Source organism: Vulpes lagopus, chromosome 9 (assembly GCF_018345385.1).
Source record: "Vulpes lagopus strain Blue_001 chromosome 9, ASM1834538v1, whole genome shotgun sequence".
NCBI classification, from domain to species: domain Eukaryota; kingdom Metazoa; phylum Chordata; class Mammalia; order Carnivora; family Canidae; genus Vulpes; species Vulpes lagopus.
Genome location: NC_054832.1, coordinates 75,201,407 through 75,227,384, shown reverse-complemented (window position 1 = coordinate 75,227,384; position 25,978 = coordinate 75,201,407). Strand labels below are relative to the sequence as shown.

Sequence of the window (25,978 nt, the reverse complement as noted above, 5' to 3'; positions counted from 1 at the left end):
TATACATGAACATCAGACACCTAAGGTGTAGTCCCAAGCCATATCTAAACCAGAATTGTCACCACACAGCCACACTACATGTGTGTCCACATAGCATAAAGTGAGCTGGATGTGTGCCCTGGAAATGGTTTTTGTTTTTATTCAGGGTGTTGTTATCAATGTAGAGCATCTGGATGAGATGCCCACTAAGCTCTAAAACCAATATTTTTTTTTCTTGTCCTTTTTTCTAAACAGAGCTTTTGGAACCACACTGCATGGGAAAGCCACAGCAGATGGGTCCTGAACTAAATCTAGGTGACCAGAAGAAAAAGGCTTGTTTCTTTGTTCACCAAAGGAACTGGGAGTCAGCCTTTCTTCCCTGCCTTAGAAAGGGGCTGTATTTGCTTACTCGATTCTTTTGTACTCCATCCCTACAACCTTGATGCTTCCACTGACCCGGGTGGCAGACCCAGTCTGCATCTTATGACTTCAGACCATGAGATTTCTAAAAGTTTGTTAAAAATTCTATCTTTCCATATTAGACTTCAGTACTAATCTGAGTTAACCCGAGATCATTAAACTCTTCTCTTCCTGAAGAACTGTAAGAAGACATCTCCACGACTAGTCATACTGGTTTATTTAGCCCATCAACATCCCTCATGTAAGCAGGATCCTGAACTGTATTTCTGACTCTACTAGTGCTCTGTCGCTCCATCCTCATCTTAATTGGAAAGCAGAAGTCCCTGAAACACCGCTTGAAGTTTTCATCAAGAAAGGCATAGAGAATGGGGTTCAGACTGCTGTTGGTGTATCCCAAGGCAATGCAGAAGTAATAGCTGGAGAGGGCAGCTGTGCTGTGAGAGGCATTCCCCAGAGCTTCCACAAGGATGAAAATGTGAATGGGTGTCCAACAGATGATAAAGACTGCCACCACGACAAGGACCAGCCTGGTGATCCGACGAAGGTTGCGATCTTTCTCTCGGGAGCCAGAAAGGAGTCGGACACTCTTCAAACGTAGGATCATCAGGGTGTAGCAGATGATGATGATGAGGACAGGGATCACAAAGGCAAAGATGAAGACACAGATCTTCATGAAGAGGTCCCACCAGGAGTAATCATCATCTGGGAATTGCAAGGAGCACTCGATGACATCCACATCTAAACAAGGTGAACAAAACAAACAGAAGCACAAAAAGAAAATCTATTCTTATTATGGTGGCTGCAAAATATTCTAAAAGTGAGTTTTAATATGTTTGGGTACAAAAGTCCAATTATGGTAAGATGACAGTACCTGAAACATCCCACCAAATTAGGAATGGATGCTGTATATATTAACCAGACTATCTGTGCTTAGATCAATGAAGCTAGAAAGTCACCATTTATTGGTAATGTATACAATGCTATGGAATACATAAAGCCAGCTAGCAATATAAATTATGTAGTTGTGGAAACCGTTTGATATGGATGACTTTCAGAAGAGCTAAATTGGTAATTTATAGCATTAAGCCTTACTTGCATTTCCATTAATTAACAATTCTCCCAGACCTATGGCTCTGGCAATAAAAGCTAGTATCTATTTGTAATAAGTGACTAAATATTTCAAATCTAGCCATCCAATTTAACAAAAACCAACTTGTATGAAAAAATCAAGTGATTTACAAGAAAGTACTATTTGGGTCAGTAAAAATTTATATAAAGTGTGTCTGGGCAGCATGGGTGGCTCAGTGGTTTAGCACTGCCTTCAGCCCAGGGCGTGATCCTGAGACCCGGGACCGAGTCCCATGTTGGGCTTCCTTCAACATGTCCTGCTTCTTCCTCTGCCTGTGTCTCTGCCTCTCTCTCTCTGTCATAAATAAATAAATAAATAAATAAATAAATAAACAAACAAACAAACAAATAAATCTTTAAATATGACCCAGGAATTGTGACTTAATGGCATTGATTGACTAGAGGGTGTTGTTGAGACATGAGTAAACTTTTGGAGAAGGAGAAAGAGGAAGAAAAGGAAAGAAAAAAACAGAATAAGGAAAAGGAGGAAGAAAATCATGCTCATTAGCACCATCATCAAGAAAATTCATAAATGAAACAGACTTTTCATTTTTAACAACACTATCTAACAGACAAAACAAATATTTTATATGATTACTTGGAAAATTGTGTTATTTGCTCTGCTTCTCTTTGATTGATAGTATTCCCTTTGTAATGACCTTCATATTGGAAAGAGCAGAGATCAAAAAGAACAGAGACTTTTGGATAAGCACTTTTATGACACTTCATTGAGAGCCTGCTCACCACTGTGGGGGGCTCCCTTTCTCCCCAAGCATCAGCCAGCCCACATTTTTCCCCTTCCCTCTGAGCAGTCATTGAGCACAGACCATGCAAACTCTTTGTCCTGATCCTTCTTTACAGGTAAAGTAATCATGAAAAATAATAAGAATAAAATTTTTATAATGACAATATTTTCTTCTGATATTGGGAAAATCCACTTCAAAAATAGAACAAGATATTTTTTTAAGTAGTGAAACAGCTCTATTTGTGTTTTCTAAACATTTTAATGTGATTTTGGTCAAATATCTCTTAGTAAAAACAAAATATATCATCTTAGAATTTCAATTAAGCATACTGTAAAAAAGAAAGAATATAATCATTTTGGCCAATTAATAAAGATGATTATCTTATAAATATATCTTTTATCAACTAGATACCAGATCAAACCTTTCATTAGTAAACACAAACTTCCAGAATAACTTGATTTTTTGATTCTCTAAAAAAAAATAAATAATTGTTTAAAGTACTATTACATGAAGACTATTAAAAACAAGCAAGCATCTCTTTTAATTTCTGCTTTTAGTGTTTTATGGGAATACTAAGAGTTAAAATAATTTTTAAAAAATCATCACTATTATCATTGATAAAAAAGCACTTGTTAAACAGCTTTTGACAGGTACACATTGAAAAAAAATCTGAATTTAAAAAACATACTAATCTAGATTTGATTTGTCTATTGAATCTAGTGAAGATAGGGAACACGTCTAGTTTTGTTTTGTCTTTTCCATGCTTTACTTTTGTATATTTCAACATTGTCTCTTTCTCGAGGTTGGCCTCAGCTTAAATGCCACATCAGAGACATTCATACAGAATCTGATCCATTTGAATAGTCCTCACCCTTGCAACTTATTTTCTCTATAACACAAAATACAAAGGATCATAAGAGACTACTATACACAATTACATGTCAACAAATTGGATAAGCTAGAAGAAATTGATAAATTCCTAGAAACATACAACCTATAAGACTGAATTATAAGGAAATTAAAAAATATGATAGACTATTAAAAAAAAAATATGATAGACTAATAACAGATAGATTGAGACTACATAAGAAAAAAAAAAAAACAAGACTACTACAAAGAAAAACCAAGTGCCAGATTGTTTCACTGGTGAGTTTGATCAAGCATTTAAAAAGGATATCAATCTATTGTAAGCTTTTTCAAAAGTTGAAGAAGGTACGCTTCCAAACTCATTTTACAAGCCAGAATTACCCTGATAGCAAAACCAGAAAAGGGCACCACAATATCTCTGATGAACAGACATGCAAAAGTCCTACTACACTAGCAAACCAAATTCAATAGTACACGAAAAGAATCATATATCATAATCAAGTGAGATTTATCCCTGGGATGCAAGTATGGTTCACAAATCAAACAATGTGATATGTCACATCAATAAAATGAAAGATTAAAGATCATAAGATCATCTCAATAGGAAACCTTTGACAAAAATCCAACATGTATTCAGGATTAAAATTCTCAACATGGTCAGTATAGAAGGAATGTATCTCAGTGTAATAAAGGCCATATATGACAAGCCCAGAGGAACACCCTGCTCAACAGTGAAAGATTGAAAACTTTTCCTCTAACATCAGGAACAAGGCAAAGATACTCACTCTCACCAGTTTTATTCAACATAGTATTGGAAGTCTTAGCCAGAGCACTTAGGCAAGAAAAGAAATAAAAGGCATCCAAATCAGACATAAAATTCTTTGGAGATAACACAATCTTATGTATAGAAAACCCTAAAACTCCACTAAGACACTATTAGAAAAAACGAATTCAGTAAAGTTGTAGAATTCAAAATCAGGGGATCCCTGGGTGGCTCAGCAGTTCAGTGCTTGCCTTTGGCCCAGCGCAAGATTCTGGAGTCCCGGGGTCGAGTCCCGCGTCGGGCTCCCGGCATGGAGCCTGCTTCTCCCTCTGCCTGTGTCTCTGCCTCTCTCTCTCTCTCTCTCTCTCTCTCTCTCCCTCTCTCTCTCTCTCTCTCTCTCTCTCTCTATATATATATATATATATATATATCATTAATGAAATATATATATCATGATATATATATGATATATATCATGAATGAACATGAATGAATAAATAAAATCTTTTTAAAAAAAGAATTCAAATCAATATACAAAAATCAGCTGCATTTCTATACACTAACAATAAGCTATCTGAAAAACAAATAAAACAATACCATTTATGTTATCAACAAAAAGAATAAAACACTTAGAAATAAATCTTTAAATAAATCTAAAATATCTGTATACTGATAACTGTAAAACATTGAAATAAAAGGAATTTAAGAAGATACAAATAAATAGAAAGATATCGTATGTTCATGGATCAGGGAAAATAACATTGTTAAAATGTCTATACTACACAAAACTATGTACAAATTCAGTGCAACCTCTATCAAAACCCAATGGCACTTTTCAATGCAATAGAAAAAAATAATTCTCAGGGGTTCTTGGGTGGCTAAGTTAGTTAAATGTACAACTCTTGATTTCGGCTCAGGTCATGATCTCAGGGTTGTGATATTGAGCTCTGTGTCCACACTGAGTGTGGAGCCTGCTTAAGATTCTCTCTCTTCCTCTCCCTCTGCTCCTCCCCACCCTGAACTCACTTTATGTCTCTCAAAAAAATAAAAATTAAAAAAAGAAGGAAAGAAAGAAAGAAAAAAGGAAGGAAATAAGAAAGAAAGAAAAGAAGAAAAGAAAAGAAAAGAAAGAAAGAAAGAAAGAAAGAAAGAAAGAAAGAAAGAAAAAAGAAAGAAAGAAAGAAAGAAAGAAAGAAAGAAAGAAAGAAAGAAAGCTTAAATTCATACGGAACCACAAAAGACTGAACAGTTAAAGTAATCTCAAGCAAGAACAAAGCTGGAAGTATCAGACTTCCTGATATCAAATTATATTACAAAGCAATAATAATCAAAACAGTCTGATGCTGGCATAAAAAACAGACACATATTCCAATGGGATGGAAGACAGAGGCCATAAATAAACCCACACATATGCTAGTCAAGAAATCTTCAATAAGGGTACCACAAATAGAAAATGGGGAAAGAATAAGTTCTTCAATAAATGGTGCTGGGAAAATGGGGTATCCACATGCAAAAGAATGAAATTAGGCCTTTATCTTACACCATCCATAAAAATCAACTGAAAATGGATTAAAGACTTAATGTAAATAAAACCATAAAATTTCTAGAAGATAACGTAAGGGAAAAGCTTCTTGAAACTGGTCTTGGCAATAATTTTTTTTGGATATGATGCCAAATGCACAAGCAATAGAACCAAAAATAAATGAGTGAGATTATGTCAAACTAATTCGAACTAAAAACAACAACAAACAAAAACAAACCCAAAACAAATCAAAAAACTTCCTGCACAGAGAAGGAAACAACCAACAAAATGAAAAGGCAACATACAGAATGGAAACAAAATATGCAAATCATGTATCTGATAAGGGCTAAATAACTAAAATATATAAGGAAATCATACAACTCAATAACAGAAAAGCAAATAACCTGATTTAAAATGGACATAAGAACTGAAATAGACATTTCTCCAAAGAAGACATACAAACTACCAACAGGATTATAAAAAGGTGCTCAACACCACTAATCATCGGAGAAGTGCCAATAAAAACCACAATGAGATATCACCTCATACCTGCTAGAGTGCTATTATTAAAAAAAAAAAAAAATTGTTGGCAAGGATGTGGAGAAAAGGGAACTCCTGTTGGTGGGAATTCAAATTGATGCAGCCACTCTGGGAAACAGTATGGAAGTTCCTCAAAAAGTTAAAAATAGAACTATCATATAATCAGCAATTCCATTTCTCAGTATATATCCAAAGGAAATGAAATCAATATCTCGATGATATCTGCACTCTCATGTTCATTGCAGCATTATTTACAATAGCCAAGATATGTAAAAAAAAAAAAAAAAACACAAATGTCCACCAATGGATGAATGGATAAAGAAAATGTGGTGTACAGTGTGTATATACATACACACAATGGAATATTATTCAGGCTTTAAAAAAGAAAGAAATCCTGCTATTTGTGGCAACATGGATAGACCTGGTGAAAATTATGCTAAATTAAATAAGCCAGACACATAAAAATAAATACTATATGATCTCCCTTATACATGGAATCTAAAATAATCAAGCTCATAGAAGCAGAGAGTAGAATTGTGGTTTCCAGGGTGGAAGGGATGGGAGGCAGTGGTCAAAGGGTACAAATTTCAGCTCTGCAAGTAAGTAAATTCTATAGATCTATGCAGCAGAGGTTTTATAGCTAAGCATGCTGTACTGCATACTCAAAGTTTGCTGAGAGTGTAGATCTTATGTTAAATTTTCTTATTACACAAGAAAAATAATAATAAACCGGGCAGGAAGAAACTTTAGGAGGTGAGAGAAGTTTGTGGTCTTGATGAGGTGATAGTTTCACAGATATAGATTTATCTCAAAACTCACTGAGCCGTTCACATTAAATAATCACAGCAGTTTGCACATCCACCATAATAAAGTGATTTTTCTACAAAGTAGTCTTTTTTTTTTTTGTATCAATATTTGAAGGCCCTAGCTTTCTGTGGCACATGTTCTAACGTCTCAAGGCTGTTGTAATTATAGAGTTTGCTCTAATATCTAAACTTGAGTTTTCTTTGTATTCTTTTTGTTAAGAATAATTCTGTTCCTATTGTAGCCATTACAGTAACTTAGTGATTATAATAGTAGTAATAAGCAGACTGTGAATTTCTTGCTTTCCATGTACTAATCAGATCTGGAAAACTCCTAGGAGGTAGGCACTATTATTTATCGCTATTTTGCAGATGAGGACATTGGGGCACAGAAATCTAAGTAATGTCTCCAAAAGGATCCTGTCCATAAATCATGAAATCAAGATTCAATCCCAGGCAGTTTGCTTCCAGAATCTGAGCCCTTAACCAAAAAGAAACCGGAAAGAAAATCAGAGGCATTAGCTGAAATTTCTCATCCAGGTGGATATGTTCTAACGCAATTGATGCCTGATTTCCTTCACTGAGCATTCTCCACAAACACAACACTTTAAATTACTGCTGCCATTCAGCTCTGATTCAGGAGATTATTAAAACACTCCTCTTGGTGATCCAAGAGTCTTGATGGGGAGTGTCATCCAGCCCTCAAAAATGAGCAGACTAGATGGTTCAGAGACAGTCTTTCATTACATAAGCAAAATATGCTTTAGAAAATTAAAGAAACAAAGAAAGAAGGAGCCCTCCTACAAGGCTACTTTAATTTTCTCCCACTCTCCCCTCTATTTGTTGCACAAATTAATCTCCCGACACTGGTGGATCCTTTCTTCCATGGCATTAGCACACATTCATCTACAGGAACTTCTTCCTGGAAAACCTACATCTGTCTTTTTCTTTTTCTTTTTTAAGACTTTATTTATTCATGAGAGACACAGGCAAAGAGAGAAGCAGGCTCCATGCAGGGAGCCGGATGCGGAATCGATCCTGGGACTCCAGGATCATGCCCTGGGCTAAAGGCAGGTGCTCAACTGCTGAGCCACCCAGGTGCCCCTACATCTATCTTCATATCCTCTTTCAAAAACTGAATTGGGATTCATTGTTTCTAGGATGTCATTTTCTGACAATGATTAGAAGAGTGTAGTGGTTAAGTCTGTAAGTATGTGAAATATCAAAATCAATCAATTCTTTATTTGCCCTGGGGAAAATTGCCATCCTCTTTTATTATTTAGCCCATTCTTCTAGTCCTCATGGTGCATATGTAGCCTGTCCTCTTGAATCCAGCTATTAAGCATCAACACCCTAGGGTCAGAAGGGTTTCTTGCAACTTTATTTCCATTTGTTGAATGCACGAAGAAAGGAAATCCTGTGTGTAATCATATTTCAAAATGCTTCTCTGATAAAGTTTGGCATATCTTAAAATTTAGCCAGTATTATAGCTTAACACCTTCCATGGCTAAGCTGGAAATTCATTTTAGAGTTTAAGAGGGAAAAGATGGTCTATCATTACAAACTGGACCATAATAAAGTGATTTTTCTACAAAGTAGTCAAATCCTATTTTATTTAGCACCTGCTTTTTCTATGATCTGGAAGATCCCTACTATACACATTCAATTACCTGTATTTATAAGTATCATGAGCTTCCTTAGTAAACTAGAGAATTTAGAGAACTGCTACAGCAATAAACAGCATTTATAAAGTCCAAAGTGACAGATCTGTTCCCCTCTTCCAAGTGAGTTTCCATCAGGACTGAAGATATTTTCATAGTTTTACTTTTACTAGTAAAGCAAAGCTGCTGGAACAGTAGTTCTCACCCTGGCTGCAGGTCAGTCACCTGAGGACATCTTAAAAACCTTGACACCCAGGGGTGCTTGGGTGGCACAGATGGTTAGGTGTGTGACTCTTGGTTTCGGCTTGGGTCTTGGGATCAAGCCCTGCATTGGGCTCCACGTTCAGCATAGTCTCCTGGGGCTTCTCTCTCCCCCTTGTTCTGCTTTCTCTCTCCCTCTCATAAATAAATAAATCTTTAAAAAAATCTTGATACCCAAACTGTGCCTCAGGTCAATTAAACCAGACCCTCGAGGGGTGGGACCCAGGCAGCAGTACAGTTGACCCTTGAACACCATGGGTTTGAGCCACACAGGTGCACTTATACACGGATTTTTTTTTATAAGTGCAGTACTATAAATGTATTTTCTCTCCCTTATTATTTTCTCAATAACATTTTCTTTTCTCCAGCTTACTTTATTGTAAGAATACAGCATATAAACATGTAATATACAAAATATGTGTTAATCAACTGTTTATGTTATTAGTAACCCAGTCTCTGGGTCAACCGTAGACTATTAGTAGCTATGTTTGGGGAGTCAAAGGTCATACATGGATTTTTGACTTCATGAGGCTGGTGACCACCTCTATTAAAGGATCATTTGTATTTTCTGAAGTGCCCAGGTGATTCCGACATGCAGTCCAGGGTGAGAACCACTACCCTAGAAATACTGGGAAAACATCAAATATCCTGTTCGCATTAGTTAAGAACTAGTATAGTATATTCAGAATCCAAATTTTGCTCACGGGTACTATTGTCCATCTGTGAACCCAGTTCTTAATGGCCTATGCCAAATGAAGTTGTTACAATGGTGAAATGGAGATTAACCCCTAACGCACAAAACTGTTGTGTTTCTCATCTTCCATGGATTTAGGCATTACGTTTCCACTGCCTTTTAGTTTTTCCATTAGATATGTGTCCTACTCACTTGCAAATTAAGAATTGCATAATTAGAAGTAAGGTTCTTAAAAATGAGATGAAAATGACTGCCCTTACCTTCCCTGACTTTGGTCCCTCCAAGAACTATTGCAGATATGCCAACAGATGACGATAAGAGCCAAATACAGATGTTGATGATCTTTGCCTTCATGGGTGTGCGAAAGTCTAAAGCCTTGACAGGATGGCACACAGCAATGTATCGGTCCACACTCATCATGGTCAAGGTGAATATGCTGGTAAACATGTTATAATAATCAATGGAAATGACTATCTTGCACAGCACATCCCCAAATGGCCAGGAATTCATCAGATAGACCGTGCTCTGGAAGGGCATGGTTGTAGTAACTAAAGCATCCGCCAACGCCAGGTTAAATATATAAATATTGGTTGCTGTCTTCATCTTTGTGTATCTGAAAGACAAGAAATAAGATCATTTCTCTTTATCTTTGTGTCAAATCCTTGAGGTAAACGTGTTTGTGACAAACTTTGAATTACTGAATTTGTTTTTCTAATTCATTTATTCTTTACATACTTATTGAGCATTTAATATGTAAAAGGACTGTTCTAGATCCTAAGGGTAGTAGAAAAAATGGACAAAAATCTCTGACTTAACTTAGCTTTTATTCTAGTACTTTGTTCAAAATATATTTAAATTTAAAAAGGTAAAGAAAATAACAGATAAATATATGAATATATATATATATATATATATATATATATATACAGATCTTTTTGACAGACTTGCACATAATACAGGTCTTTATTTTGTGACTGACAATTCATTTTAATCCTATCTGGAGTTGCTGGCTTTAAGCATTTTTTACATACTTTATTACTTCCCTTTCACTGCATAAAACAAAGATAAAGCTTACTCAACTTTCCCTCGGGGTCATTTTGAGAAATCCATCATTGTAATTACGTCTTTTGAAAATTTGAAATGTGTTTCACTTTTAAAACACATTCAATTTCAAATGCTAAAACACAACTAAGTTTGTTGGTTTTTGTTTGCCAGTGTGCCTTCAGTTTTTCATCTTAAGTGCATTATGTAAATGATGCTAAGTTCTTCCTATACACATCACAACACGAAATGTAATCTAGCACAGTAGGTGAGAAATAACTCAGTTTTTCCATACTCTCATCTTGAGAGATTTTTTTTAAATTTTTTTTTAAATTTTTATTTATGATAGTCACAGAGAGAGAGAGGCAGAGACACAGGCAGAGGGAGAAGCAGGCTCCATGCACCGGGAGCCCGATGTGGGATTCGATCCCCGGTCTCCAGGATCGCGCCCTGGGCCAAAGGCAGGCGCCAAACCACTGCGCCACCCAGGGATCCCTCATCTTGAGAGATTTTTAAAGCACGTAAGCTGTTTCCTCTTCCAAACGAGGGGACAGTAATTTTCAAAAGAGGTCAAAAAGATTGCCTTTAAACCCAAATTTAAAAAAATAATAAAAATAAACCCAAATTATTCTTTGCATTATAACATGAAGTTTAGAACAATTCCACTCTCAACTAAAACTGAATTAAGAGGATTGGTTTACTTAGAGAATGCCCCCTCAGGGATCTATAGGGCATGAAGCATCCCAAACAGTTTCATCAGGTTTTCAGAGGCCAAGTGCTAAGATATGTATGGGAAATCTATGTTAATTACTTTCTACACACCTCAGATTTGTAGACTTTATCGTAATTAATTCAACCATACCCCTACGGTATGGCTTTGATTGTCACTAAAGGTCATTTTTAAAGAGCTGTCTTATAGAAAACTACTGCTTTCACTATAAAATCCATCTCAATGGCTATTATTGATCACTGCTAGAGTGTCTTTTCAATACATCAATTTCCATGAGAAATATCTTTTAACATGTAGTGACAAACAGCTTTGGCTCTCCAGGGAGGCAGAGTTGTCTTCCATGAAGTCAGGTCATCGTCAGTCTGGATTCAGTATATGACTTTTCTGAGTTTCAGGTCCTGTCACATAAAGATAATAAAACCAAATGGCTGTATCCGAGATAAATGCAGTAGGTGACCTGACTCAAAATGTGTGACACATAGGATCACTCTCCGCGTCCCTCTCACCCTCCCCCCAAATTCTCCCCTTCTTCTTTTCTTCTTGCTAGGAAGTGGTTTGTCTGTGCTTGGATGAAGGCATGGTATAGAATAGCACAGAGTCGGTATCTGTCGATTTCCATTTTGATGCTCTGCTATCTAAACAGGGCTTTAATCTGAAGAATGAGGAGTTTATTTTAAAATATGTTATCTTTTACCTTTACAGATTTCACTCACATATTATTAAGTGGCCTATAAGCTTTAGAAAGTGATTAAATGTGGGATGCCTGGGTGACTCAGTTGGTTAAGCATCTGCCTTCGGCTCAGATCATGATCTCAGGGTCCTGAGATAGAGCCCCATGTCAGGCTCCCTGCTCAACAGGAAGCCTTCTTCTTCCTCTCCCTCTGCTCCTCCCCCTTGCTTGTGTGCTCTCATAAATAAATAAATAAATAAATAAATAAATAAATAAATAATAAACAAACAAACAAGTGATTAAATGTATATGGCCAATGCTCAGAGCATAGGCTTTATAAAGGCACAGATAACTAGGGAAGTCCACTTACTGAGACAGAGCAAATGTTTCCAATGAGCAAGACTGAAATGCTATCTTTTCAAATGTTGGCTCCTTTAATATGGTTTTATGTTTGAAAAGTTCATCTTACAAGCCAATCTCCTATTTTTTTCAACTTTCTCCCCAAGAATCTCTGATATGAGCAAAGATTGTGGTCGGCAGAGACTTGGACTTCTGCAGTCACATTTAGTGACCCTTACTTTATGAAGTAAGGTCCCCTCTTATTTTATGAAGTTAGATGGATGTTCCTGGCCTTATATAGTTGTGTAAGCCAGGGTTCCAGTCCTTATTTTTCCCTCCAGCTGTTAGATTTTGGAGAGGTCACTAAAAATGAAGCTTCAGTTTCTCAACTATAAAATGGGAAATATAATGCTTACCTACCTCATAGAACTCCTGAGATAATTGATGGAATCCTCCTAATCCCGAGAATATGTCTAATTTATTTTATAGTCTTCAACTCCTCCCCTTCTTTTATGTATGTGGGAGCGATCAGTTACCACAAGAAGAAAAAAGGAACCTAGTTTTTAGTTAGAGCCACGGTTCAGCTTGAATATGAAAGATAATAGTAAAAATGATGCCTGCAACCTTACATGCTAGAAGAACGTGAATGGTATGAAATATTAGGTGTGATAAAATATAATATGCATCTTTATCAAGAATAGCCAAATTATGAAAAAAGTCCACGTGTCCATTGACTGACAAATGGGTAAAGGAGACTTGGTATGTATATACAGTGGAATATTATTCAGCCATCAGAAAGGAGGGAATCTTGCCATTTGCAGGGATATGGAGAGAGCTAGAGTGTATCATGTATGCTAAGAAAAATAAGTCAGTCAGAGGAAGGCAAATATCACATGATTTCACTCATAAGTGGAATTTAAGAAACAAAACAAATGAACATAGGAGAAGGGAAAAAAAGAGAGGAGGCAAACCATAAGAGACTCTTAACTATAGAGGACAAACTGAGGGTTGCTGGAGGGGAGGCGGACAGGGAGACGGCTAGATGGGTGATGGGCATGAAGGAGAGCACTTGTTGTGATGAGCACTAAGTGTTGTACATAAGTGATGAATCACTAAACTCTACACCTGAAATCAATATTACACTATATATTAACTAACTAGAATGTAAATTTAAAAATTGACGCAATTACATATATATAATATGCATCTTTAAGTAATCAAAAAATGAGTGATTTTTCTCTTAGCTTTTCAAAACTACTTTTAACAAATAAATGTATGAAATTGCTTAAGGCTTGAACTTAGAAAGAATTCAAACCTGTCATCAAATCTCAGAATAACAGAGATAAGCTCCTATAACAGAAATGTCTACAAATTACACTAATTTTACTATACTAATTGGAGCAAAAGTTCTTGCTCCCAGAGAAATAAGCTCTTCCCAGACCATTCATGTAGGAGCCTACCACTGTCACCATCGCTCAGGGCCAGAGACACCTACCAGAGCCCTAGAGACATACATTAAATATGTATGAAGGCACAGTAATGTGCCTGTGCCTTCCTGCCATGGAGACCCCTGGATCTGCCAGCATCTCTATGTCACAGCATCACTCTCATTTTGAGATGGTTCATGTTAATGATGACAATCTTAGTAACCATTTATTTCAAACACTCCCTCTGTCAGACTCCGATGTACATCCCACATATTTATCCCATTCAGTCTCCATTGCAACTTCATCTGGTAGGTATCCGTATTCCTTTTCTACAGAAGTCACCACTGAGAATCACTGGACTTATGTGCATTTCTCAGAGTGATACTGTTATAAAAGCATTGCAAGACTCAAACTTGGGTGCTGGGTGCCACTTTCCGCATTCTTAAACCCTCCCAGCACTCTATAATTTACAAAGGCCAGTGCTTTGATCTCCATGTATTTTATCTGATTCTCACGACAACTGCTCTCATGTTTAGCCAGGAGATTTGTGTCTTCTACCTAATATTAGTGAAGTGAGTTAGACTCAAGTGAGTAAAGTGATGTTTCTAGTGCTGGCAAAGGCTCAGTGGGACCATCTGGAAGGGGTGGCAGGGCAAGGCCTCTCTCCTAGGGTTTTGGAAGACACATACTTATAAACCTACCACACCAAAATGGAGAACCAACAGGTATAATTCAAAGTAGTGAATAAACTATGAGTACAACAAATATTTACTGACAGTCTTTTATATACTACAGTGGACTCTCACAGTGGACCTGTGAGAGTGTGATAATAAGACCCTCACCCTCAAACTGTCTGGTTGAGCACTCTGGTATTGTTAGCATTTAATCAAACTGAGATAGTAGCTAGTCTTTTCAGTCAAATGTCCCCGAGGGAAAAAAGTAAGCTTTCTTACTATGATAAGATATGAAATTATTTTCCACTTCATCCACCCTGCCTTACAAAAATTTTTAAGTATTTCAAGTAAAATGGCACCATCTGGGTGGGAAGTTTTGGCTCATATGGAGGTGGGCTGGCAGCAAGTGGTTGCACTTTTTAGCGTACACACCACAGGAGCATATGGCACTAAAAGAGCAAAGTCTGTAGGCTGTCCTTGCTACACTTGTCAATGTTATACGCCTGCAAATGATGGTAAGGTGTACCAGACAGGATGCAGGGAGCAGGCCAGGAGGAGGCCTCGAGTGCTGAGTCATGAGGAAGGTCATCACTCGGCAACATGGCAGAGGGTATCTCCAGGAATAAGAAATGCTCCCCATCACACATTAGCACAAGATGTTCCTACTGTATTTCTCTTTACAGAGAATTGAGGGGTGGCTTCTAGATTGGCAGTCATACATGAACAAGGTTGTCTGCTGAGCTGTCAGGAACCAATGTCACCAGGCAGGGTTCCTGGGAGAGCCTGGCACTTGCCACAAGAAAAATGAGGCACCAGCAGGAGGAACGTTGACCTTGTGACACAGCAGTCTCACATCTTCTTGTCCTTCCCATGTGCCTGCTGTGCTCAGACACTGTGCAGTGGAAGAGCTCATTCTTGAATTATTAGCATCCCCTGCTCCTGAAGTGCATTGCCTGAGTGCTTTTTTATTTTAAATTTAAATGATATTTCTTTAATCAGGAACTCCTTTTTAGCTTTATGATAGCATAATAAATCCATAATCTTGATAGGTAATCACCATATATCTTTAATTACAAACATGTTTTCCATTTTATTGAATCGCTGTTTTTAGCTCTCATTTGCAATTGTTCCCCCATGCTGACAATACACACACCCTCCCTTCTCTCTGGTTATATTCAAGCTTCTTCCCCTGTCTTCATCATTCATTATTTCAACACATTTTTAAGTGTCTGTCCCATACACAGCAATATCCTGGGCATTGAGGATAACTGAAAAACTCAATATATGGACCATGCCCCTGCGAGATTTCCAACTGACTGGCTCAATTACAACTTGAACCAGAGGAAAAGACAGAAGGGAAGGATCAGCAGTGAAGAGATTGGACACATTTTAAAGAAGACAAAACCCGGACAGGATCTTGCACTTTGAGGAGGACTTGGATTGAGAGGCTTTCATGGCGACAGTAATGAGAGCCTGGCTGGGATGGGGAAAAGTGTGTCAGGCCCCACAGAAGACCTTGAATACCAACAGGCAAAACCATTTTAAGCATCCATTGAGGGATTAGTCTGTACAGATTCTGTTTTAGGAACTTTATCTGGCAGAGTTGTCATGATGATTAAATGAGACAGTCCCACAAAGTACTCAGCACACGAACTGGTACTTGATGACAGCTCACTGGATGCCAGCCCTCAGACTCACTATTGCTGCTGCCAGTATCATTGCTGTTGTTACTACCTGCCACTGTCCTAATAACCTAGCCTGTATGACAGCCCCATAAGATACCACTGCCCCCACTTATTCTGAAGAATAAGCAGTCTTAGAGATGATTCTCAGGGGTTCTCAGAGTCCATAGCTAATCAGCAAGGAAATTCAGGATTGTCATTCCAAAGTTTCTTAAGGAAGGAAGAATTTTACTAGAGAAATAATGTGATTCTGTGAATTATTCCGGCAGCTGAAGACTGAAAAACATTCTGATAAGTGTGGTTAAGTATGCGCCATGAGGGTAAAAAACATTGAATATGAGGCAAGGGGGTATGAATCAAAGAATACTAATATAAAACACTAGCATGCTGCCGTCAAGGGACAGACGCTGTCACGTACATTATAGTGTTACAGTTTTTCACAAACTGTGCCCATTGTTTGGGTGAGGAGCCAGAGTAAAGAGGAATTAAATGGCTTGCCTGAGACCACAAATTAGTGAGACATGAGGGAGTAAAACATGTAGCCATTAAACGACAGCTCCAAAAGAAGGAAACAAACAAACACCCTAGTGGTCATTCTTCTGAAATGACCCCTTTAGTACAGCAAATACCTACAGGCCAACAAAATGCACCTGAGGAATCGCTGTTTGGTCTGGTAAAAAAAACTAGTGTGACCAAAAACTCCTGGCCCACAGGAAGCTGGCCGCTCACTGTCTCACAGCACTACAGCTGCACTCAGGTCTGAAGACCCTCAACACACCAAGTTCAATGGAAGGAAATTTTTGTGATACCTAGGAAAATGCAGTTCTTTTAAACCAACAGTGGAAGACTAGCACTAACGAGACACATGCTTTGACACTCTTTTCTCTGTGTTGCCAACAAGCATGATTTATTCATTTCCCTGGGCATGTTTTCCAGATACAAAGATTTGGATTTCATGTTTTAAATGATCAGAAATGATGTTTTAAATGATGGCTTTACTGATGTGAATTTTCAGAAGAATTTATTTGAAAACATAATGAGTTTGCTTCATTAATTCTCCAGATAACTTTCAGTTCATTTCGATAAAATTAATTTGCTATATCTTTTTGGACTACTTACTATTGAAACATTGGTCCCTTACTAAGGGGCAATGTTATTAATTAATTTTAATAATAATAACAAGGGGCTTATTAATTTTCAAGGGAAGGAAAGGAAATTCAGTCATTGTTTTTCCAGTGATCTGACTCTGCAATTGAATATATTCACTATATTCACATTCATTTTGTGAATCCATAGATTCACACAGCTGTCAAGCCCCTTTAGTTCCCCAGAAATACTCTTCCATATGCAAAGGGCAAAGGTAGAAAGAACAGAAGGACAGAATGTGTCCCTGAGTTCCATGACTGTCACAACCTCAGAGACCACACTGGCAGTGATGTACAGTCAGAATGGTGGACATGCATTGTGTTGCATGGGAGGCAGGCTGTCCATGCAGGGTGGTTGGAGAATGCAATAGCTGGTGCCCAGGACCTCCTTTTCCTCTGTAGGCATGGCCCTGACACCCAGAATGAATATTCTAGTGTATGCAGGTATGCACACAGGGTGAGAGTTTATCATGCCTGATAACACCCAATAGAAAACTACAAATCTCATGTGATTGACTTGTAGTTTCTCAGCCTACAGCTATCTAGATACTTAGAAGTGCACAGATATCTTAAATGATTTTTCCAATTTTATACAGAAAACTGACCAAACTAAGGGAAGCCACAGAATGCTGGCAGAGAGGAGGTAAGATTAAAGATTACCCTTCCATGCTGTCAGAAGGAGATGGCCCCTTCACTGGGCAGAAGGTAACTCTGTAAGCAGAGAGAGTTTAGTTGTCTTGTGAAGTTTTAATACTCAGCAGGAGATCAGAAAAGTGTTCCCCTTGTAATAGAGGATCTCTAAATGCTCACAGTACTAACCATTGTGAATCTGAAGGCTTCCTTCCCCGCCTTTAGACCAATTCCTTTGGGATCTCTCAATTCATCACATATTCATCACGTGCTGTCTGTTTTTCTTGTCTTTCACCTGAATTCTGACCTATGGGGCCAGGGAAGGGGTAAGTGTTTAAACACACACACACAAGCCTTTTATAACATCACCCCCACTTCTAAAATATATTCTCTTACATGAGTTTTCCTTATCTTAGACATAAGCCAGCATCCTCTCCAAAGAAAGAAACAAACAAAAATGCGCTGATTTTCTATAGAGGAATAAATCTTCTGTTAAATAGTTTTGAGCCTATATTACTTTCAGCACTGAAACCTTAGAAGAAAGACTGTCCTGCAGCCATACAATTTTAGGTTTTGGCACTAAAAGCAGAGCCCCTCAGGACAACGATAATTGAGTGCGTCGAGAAGTTAATCTGGAGTGAGGAAAGTGCCAACTGCACAGCTCACACAAAGATACTGCTGCTCAAGAGATACAGCTGAATGATTAATGGAGAGGAGCAATCATCTCCCAGCCAGAAATAAATCCCTTCTAAAACTAACTCTAAGACAGGCACCAGGAAAGATTGTAAAGTCTCATAAAGTCAACAGAATCAAAGAAGTGATTTTGAAGACTACAATTTTGCCTGGAGTCTGTTAAAGGTTGGGAAATCTATATCTGATGACCAAATAGGGTTTATTCCTCTATAATTCTTTCTTTTTCTGATTTTTTGAGAGGAGGAGAGGTGTAGCTGGTTAGTCTCTGGTCTCTGAAACAGATCACAAAGATTCGGATTTCAGCAGCATCACATGTTCCACAGGGAAGAAAATTCCATTTTGCGAATCCATATCACCAGTTGCAATGAAACCAATTCTCCCTTTTAATGAGCTTGTCAAATAATAAAATTACTCGGAGAAATGCAAGATAGGCATTTTTGAAAATCATTTCTGGAGGGATCTTTACTAGGCTTACTTTAAAAGAAATGTTCAACATTTATTCCCAAGAGAGGACTCAGGATAAATGAGAACATATTTGTTGATCAAAGCCTGAGGTAAGATGGATGTCAGATAGGGAGCAGCACAAGGTTAATTATACCACTATGCCTCTGCCTTTTCTTCAATGCCTCTCTAGGTGTTGTCTGGTGATATTATCCAAGATAGGCTACAGTGACATTTGAGAGAATATGGAATATGTGTGTACATACAACTGCCGTGATTGCAATGAGAATCTCCCCAAGAAACGGACACCCTGGATGGAAAAGAGGCAGGCACTGCAGCAGACACTCTGTTTGGGTCACCTCACTTCTCCCCACCTCCTCAATTCAGTGATAGCCACACAGTTTTCTGAGACTGGTACAACTTCAACCAGGGGACTCAGACTGACTCAGGGGTGACCAGAGTCTATATATCCTATGTAAGCTAAGATGGTCTCAGCAGAGTGGGACATCTGTCAGTGGCTTGGAGAAGAAATATTCTGCCTCCCAGTTTTTGAGCAAGAAAACATATAGCCTTATAGAAAACAACCTGTGTGCCCAGTAACCTTGGGTAGGTTGACTGCCTTTGAAGAAGAAATTTGAGTTCAGGAAATGGAACCATTTCCAGAGTATTTTTGTGGCTCTGTTTATTTTTTTCTAAGTCCCTGATAAAGTAGCCACTTTTAGGAAATTTCAACACTGCCCTCTGAACTAGAGGGAAGCAAAAGTCTACTCTCAGGGCAAGGGTCGCAAAAGATTGACCCCCTAGAGGTCTTTATTGTGGTAGCAATGAATTAATGAAAGCTAATGAGAAAAGAAAAATGCAAAACTTAAAAGATTGAGGGCCAAGAAATTTTGGTTCCTGCTATTTTTGTCCTAATAATTTTTCATTTATACTTACATTTACTTAAAAAGAAGCATACATTTATAAGAGTATAGTTTTTCTTCAAATTAAACAAAAGAGAACATATATACATACTTATTACGAAAATTGAAGCTTGAGGAGAATGTTTTCTTAAGGGGAACAGAAGGGGGATGCGAAGTGTTTAGGGCTGAATTATGTCCCTCAGATACATGTGTTCAAGTCCTAACCCCTCAGTACCTCAGAATGTGACTGTATTTGAAGATAGAGCCTTTAAAGAGGTAAGGGGAGATAAAATCTAGGTAAAATGGGGTCGTGAGGGTGAGCCCTAATCCAATATGACTGGTGTCTGTATCAAAGGAGGAGATTAGGGCACAGACATACACAGAAGGAAGGCCATGTAAGGACACACGGAGAAAACAGCCATCGACAAGCCAAGGAGAGAGGTCTCAGAAGAAACCAACCCTGCCAACACCTTGATCGCAGACTTCTAGCCTCCCTGTGAGAAAGTAAGTTCTGTCGTTTAAACCAACAAGTCTGTGGCCCTTTGTGATAGCAGTCCTAGCGTGCTAATATAGAGGAGAACAGAGGCTTCCCTGAGAAAGAAGTTCTACCTGGGGCCAGCGGCCTGGCCTGCCTCTCCTGATGCCTGACCCCTAGGTTTCAGACTTGCTCAGCCAGCTCCATGGTTGCAACCCAATTCCTTGCAACAAATCTTTTCACATGTGCATCTCCTCTGGTTCTGCTGTTCTGATTGAATCCTGACTAATACAGAGAATATGCAAAGTGAGGAGAGAAGATCTGAAAAGGCTCTGGAAGATATGACCAATTAAGAAACCCGAGAGGAAGAGGCATCAGTGCTGCAGACAAGAGAAACCCCGAAGATGTGGGAGGAAGTCAAGGAGGGTGCTATCAGAGGAAGCAAGGGGCATAAGATTGGTGGAGCGTACCAAATCTCCACAGAAATCAAGGGACAGTCAGCCTAAAACGAGCGGCTGAAACATGACGCTCTGGCTTTGGTAAAGGAGCACCAGGGAGGGAACCCAAGTGCACAGCCTGAGGAACAGAAGGTGAGAAATTAAAGAAGCAGGATTATCCCCCCAAGAAGCTTACCTACAGGTAAGGAAGATGAAAAGACATTAGCCAAGGGAACTCAGAAAGATGGAAGGGTGATGGATAATGATGACTTGTAAGACGACAGATGCTGGACTATATCCAGATGCTTATGGGACAAAAGCAGTGGTGAGGTTGCAGATAGCACAGACGGGAGATAACTAACACAGCAGAGACCTCAGGAGAGCAGGAGGGGATGAGATTCACCTCTCAGGAACAGGGATTTGCCCTGGATACAAAGAAGGAAAGATCTCTGCAGAGACTGTGTGGTATGAGGGAGGGTGGCTGCCAACGCACATATGTAGGAAGAACACTCCCAGCAGCTAGACTCTAGTGTCACAGGGAGCTACCATGATGAGACACGGTCAAGAAGATGACATAAGAATTAGCACCCATTACATTAATTTGGATTTTGTTTGTTGTTTTGGTTTTGGTTTGGTTTGTTGGGAATGGGAAAAGGAATTGGCTCTTTCTGGAAACAGGAGAGAGACAGAAAAACTAGGCAGACTTGGGGTCAGATACACTTGAAGGCAGTGACTTTGCCCTGACAAAGATAAAACGGATTTTATTCACCAGCATTCAGTTCACTGGGTATAGGAACAAGGAATATAAGGCACTGGCTTGATCCAGGGTCAAGGTTCAGTAGAAGACAGCGCAGAGGACCAGAAGTCACGGCAGCTGAGTGTATTGTCAAGAGAGGCTGTGGCGATGGTTTGTGGTATCCAGGCAAGGTAAGAAAAAAGAAAGAAAGTCTGGGAGAAAATAAAGGGCTGCCCGGCAAGAAATTATCCACAGGTTTGCAGAAGTGGTATAGTGAACAGCAAACTGACGCACAGGCTCCGTGTCCTTTGGGCTCCACAATCAGCATGTGTGACCTTAGTCAGTTTATTTAATCTTACTTTGCCTTCATTTCATCATCTGTTAAATGGGGATGATAATACACCTATGGTTGGGAAGAGTAAATAAAATGATTTCCATGAAGTAGGTAGCTTTACTGGCCTGGCACATATTTAGTGTCCCTAAACTTTTAGTCATGTCTGCTACGGGAGGCAATAGCCATATGCATGGAAGTTGTGGGAGAATGGAAGTTTAAGATGTCATGTCATGGGTGAGACTGCCTGGAGAGATCGGAGATGTGAATGTGGATGGGCATCATAGCATTCCCCGCAGGTGACCTACACGGGAAGAGGTGGAGAGAACACAGAGTTAGGATCTTAAGTGCTGCACCCAGGGGCACAGCCAAGGTGTCAGTAGAAGCCAAAGACAGGGATCTATGGCTGAGGTAAGAACCTCCCACCCCAGGACCATAAACCCCAAAGCCTGGTGAGAAGGGAGGCTGAGTGCTTAGTCATAAGGTTTTCACAATGAAAAGTTCCTATGCCCTAATATTAGGCAGTTATGGTAGTTGGTACATATAAAATGATGAAAACCCTTGAAATGTTAAATATATTCAGAGGATACTGGGCAGCATTTCAGGCATCCAAGATGGGAAAGCTATTTGTAAGACAGGTCTAAAAATAGTCACAGCTTTTTCCACAACTCTAGCTTTCTCCTTGGGTCCGAGCAGGCCATCTCGGACCTACATCTGCCCCAACATCCAAGCCCCATCTAAACCCCATCTCTAGAATGATGTCCTAAATGACTGAACCATGGCCCTTTTCAATGAACAGTGTTTTAAAATAGTGTCCTCAAAAGTGATCCTCCATCTTTTTAAGCAATGTTGCTCAGCCCTCAACCTCAATTATAAAAGTTGCATTTGAATTCCGTATTCCAGTCCTGCTCCCAATTCTGGTGTGCAGACAATAGCCACCTCTCTCAAGTCTTCAGTTCCTTCTTCTTCTGAGCAAAATAAACCCACTTCTACTACCTTCCTTTTGAGGCTTTATTTTTCAACTCTTTGGGCATCTCTCAGTCTTAGCCAATACCAAATACTCCTTAATCCTCATAGCTGTAGATATAAGGAAACAAATGTTTCAGTACATTGGCATTCCAGGATGATTCCTCACTTTTCATACTTCATTTCCAACCAGTTGGGAGTGAGGTGGGAGGATGAATGATGTTACCTGAACTAGCTAACTTTTTTTGTATTTTTAGCTGAATTTATCTTTTAATAAATTTTGGTCCTGGATATCTTTTGGATGCACACACACACACACACACACACAAGCACATATATAAAATTATATATTGCATATGTTATATAAATATATGAACAATTGATGAGTGCTATATTACTATTTATAATGGTGATTATTCATTATATATAATTACATATAATTGTTATATATATTTATATTTCATTTCTATTTCTTCATATTCATATTCGCCATTAAAAGTCCTAGTTAATCTATAATTCTGTTTTTGGGCAGCCTGAGTGGTTCAGCAGTTTAGTGCGCTTTCAGCCCAGGGCCTGATCCTGGAGACCTGGGATCGAGTCCCACGTCAGGCTCCCTGCATGGGGCCTGCTTCTCCCTCTGCCTGTGTCTCTGCCTCTCTCTCTCTCTCTCTCTCTCTCTCTCTCTCTTTCTCACTCTCTGTCTCTCATGAATAAATAAATTGAATATTTAAAAAAATATATTAAAAATATATATATAATTCTGTTTTCATTCTGACATTTCTACTGTTCCCCATGGAGTTGTCTTTGCACATATTTTAGGATTCTTCATTCCTTTTTATCCTACTTTGTAGGGCTATATAAACAGTTGTTAAACAACTAAGGAGCTCTTCTCAAACTCAAAACTTCAGGTGCTCTTTCAAATAACAATAAGATGTATTCATTTTACTCATGCACTTAAATATGATATAAGTAGGAACAGAGTTGTTTCTTTTCTTAGCATCTTCTTTTTGTGTAGCAGTGTTTTATTACAAACTCACAGCCTCTGAACCAAAGATCTCCTAAAACTTTTAATTATAATTGAGAACACAGCTGTTTTCTTTTCTTTTGGTTGCTATAATCTTCTCTCTAATGGAGAGCAGCCCTGAAATTGCTAAAGACTTTGGAAAGCAATGTGCTTTTAAAATACTTCCTCCCTCTGTGGCCTTTACTTGTCACAGATAGGATGCCTATAAAATGCAATACACAATCATGGAAACCAAGGCTACCAAGCTACAAATGCTAATTGTAGATGAAATGAGCTTTATAATGTGTATTTGGAAGCTTAAATGATGGGTTTTAGTTCCGGAGTACAGATGAAGATAAAATTCTCAAACCTGGATAGACAGATGAATGGGCATTTTTTATTATGATGATTTCCCAAGACTCATGCTATAGATAATGTTCTTAAGGTTTACAATAAATAAAGAACTAAACTAAAGCTAGAATTTTTTTTGAAGATGTAGTTTTTATTCATCACTTCAATGTCCTTGAAATGAGTGACTTGTGTCCCTTATTTCACAGGAACTCTTCAAAGGAATGTAAACTCCTTATTCACTCCCAAAAGTGTATTTCCAAAGCATTAACTCTCCCAGAAAGTGAAATATTTATATCAAAGGGTATCGAAAGCAAGCAAAGTTGAGATTTTTTCTTTTTTTCTTTTTATTTATTTTTGTTGTTGTTGTTGTTGAAAGAGGCCAAAATAAAAAATCACTTCACCTACCAGAAAATTAGCAGATATGGGTGGGTATTTGGAGGTTTATAACAGAAGTTGACTTCAATGTAATTCCACCAAAGAGCAATAAAATAGAATCATCAGTTTCTCTCCATGGAAAATAAGAAGCAAAGCAATTTTTGAAAACCTCCACAATCCACACTTTAGAGGATAAATATTAGATGGCTTATTTTTTAAAAATCACTGAAATTCTAAGTAAATGAGATAACATCTCAGTACTAAAATGGCTCATGGATGGATACTAACAACCCTAAGGATATATCGGCTTCTGCTTATAAACCGTAACACCAATCTGATGAGTCACAGGAAATTCTGAATTATCTCCAGTGCATTCAATGGGCTTGAATTTTACCTTAAAAAATATTTGCAAAGGACAGAACAAGGTGCTCCGAACCAGCGCGGGCAACCAGGCAAAAAGTCCAGGCAAATGAACTAGTTTCCTTTCCAGAAGACGCTGACCTTGCTCCACACCCTAATATTTTCCATAACCATAGTTTTCAGTAAGGGTTTTGGGGCGGGGTGGGGGGCGGGAAGGGATGGGAGGGTCATTCAAAGCCTCAAAACTCCCCTGGCTGTTCTGTTCGCCCCCGTGCGAACCTCAGAGTCCCGCACCCAAAACTCTTCCAGGAATCCTTTACTCGGAAGAGGCCGCCCTCTGAGGCTCTCCAGGTCCTGCACCGCCACCTGGCTGGGGCCCCAACCGCGCGCCCTGGCGCCAGGCCGGACCTTCCCCCACACCCCCGACCCCAGCCACTGCGGCGCCGGGACCCTGCACTCACCGGATGATCACGAACATGACCAGGGAGTTGCCCACCAAGCCCACGACGAACACCACGGAGTAGACAGCCGTGATGATGACGGGGATGGCGGGAGAGAGGTGCGCGGACTCCAGCTGCGCGCCCTCGGGGCCGCCGCTGCGGTTGCCTTCGGTCTCGGCCCAGCCCGGCAGCCAGCCGCTGCCGTTGGGGAGCAGGCAGGTGCTCGCGGAGCAGGTGGGGCCCGGCTCCCCGCGGAAGATCTGGACCGGGGACTCCATGGTCCGGCGGCTGCAGGTGCAGGGCGAGCAGAGGCACAACCTGCGGGGCCGCGAGAGCGAGAGAAGCTGGACCCGGGGAGGCAAACTTTGCGCACAGGGGCCAGCGCCGGGGGCGCGCGGACCAGCCTGATGCCCACCCGGGCGCACGTCCCCGGGGGCGGGAAATGCGGGCGCCTGGCGCTACCCGCTCGACTAGCACAGCGGACAGCGCTCGCTCCTCTTCCCGGCTCCTGCAAGCCCCTCCAACCCCTTCCTAGGTACGACCCCCCACCCCACCCGTGAAACCGTCCCCAGACTGCTGCTCTGAGCCCCCAGAGACAAACAGCTCTCGAGCAAGGAGCCGTCGCTCCCCAGGTCTGCTCCCAGAAAGTCGAAAGCCCAAAGCCCACCTCCGGCTCCCGGACACCCGCGCAGTGGCCTCAGCCCTGCAGTCGCGGCGCGCCCGCAGCTCCGCGCCCTGGACGAGGC

At 39.6% G+C, this 25,978-nt stretch overlaps 1 protein-coding gene across 1 annotated transcript; it reads right to left on the bottom strand.

The window, feature by feature from the left end:
* OPRK1 (opioid receptor kappa 1) lies at positions 1–25,978 on the bottom strand. The gene is made up of 4 exons (XM_041768519.1): positions 25,900–25,978; positions 25,254–25,550; positions 9,645–9,997; positions 1–1,137 (listed from the first exon to the last, which is right to left on the bottom strand). The coding sequence occupies exons 2-4, from the start codon at positions 25,508–25,510 to the stop codon at positions 605–607; spliced, it is 1,143 nt and encodes a 380-aa protein (XP_041624453.1). The 5' UTR covers positions 25,511–25,550; positions 25,900–25,978; the 3' UTR covers positions 1–604.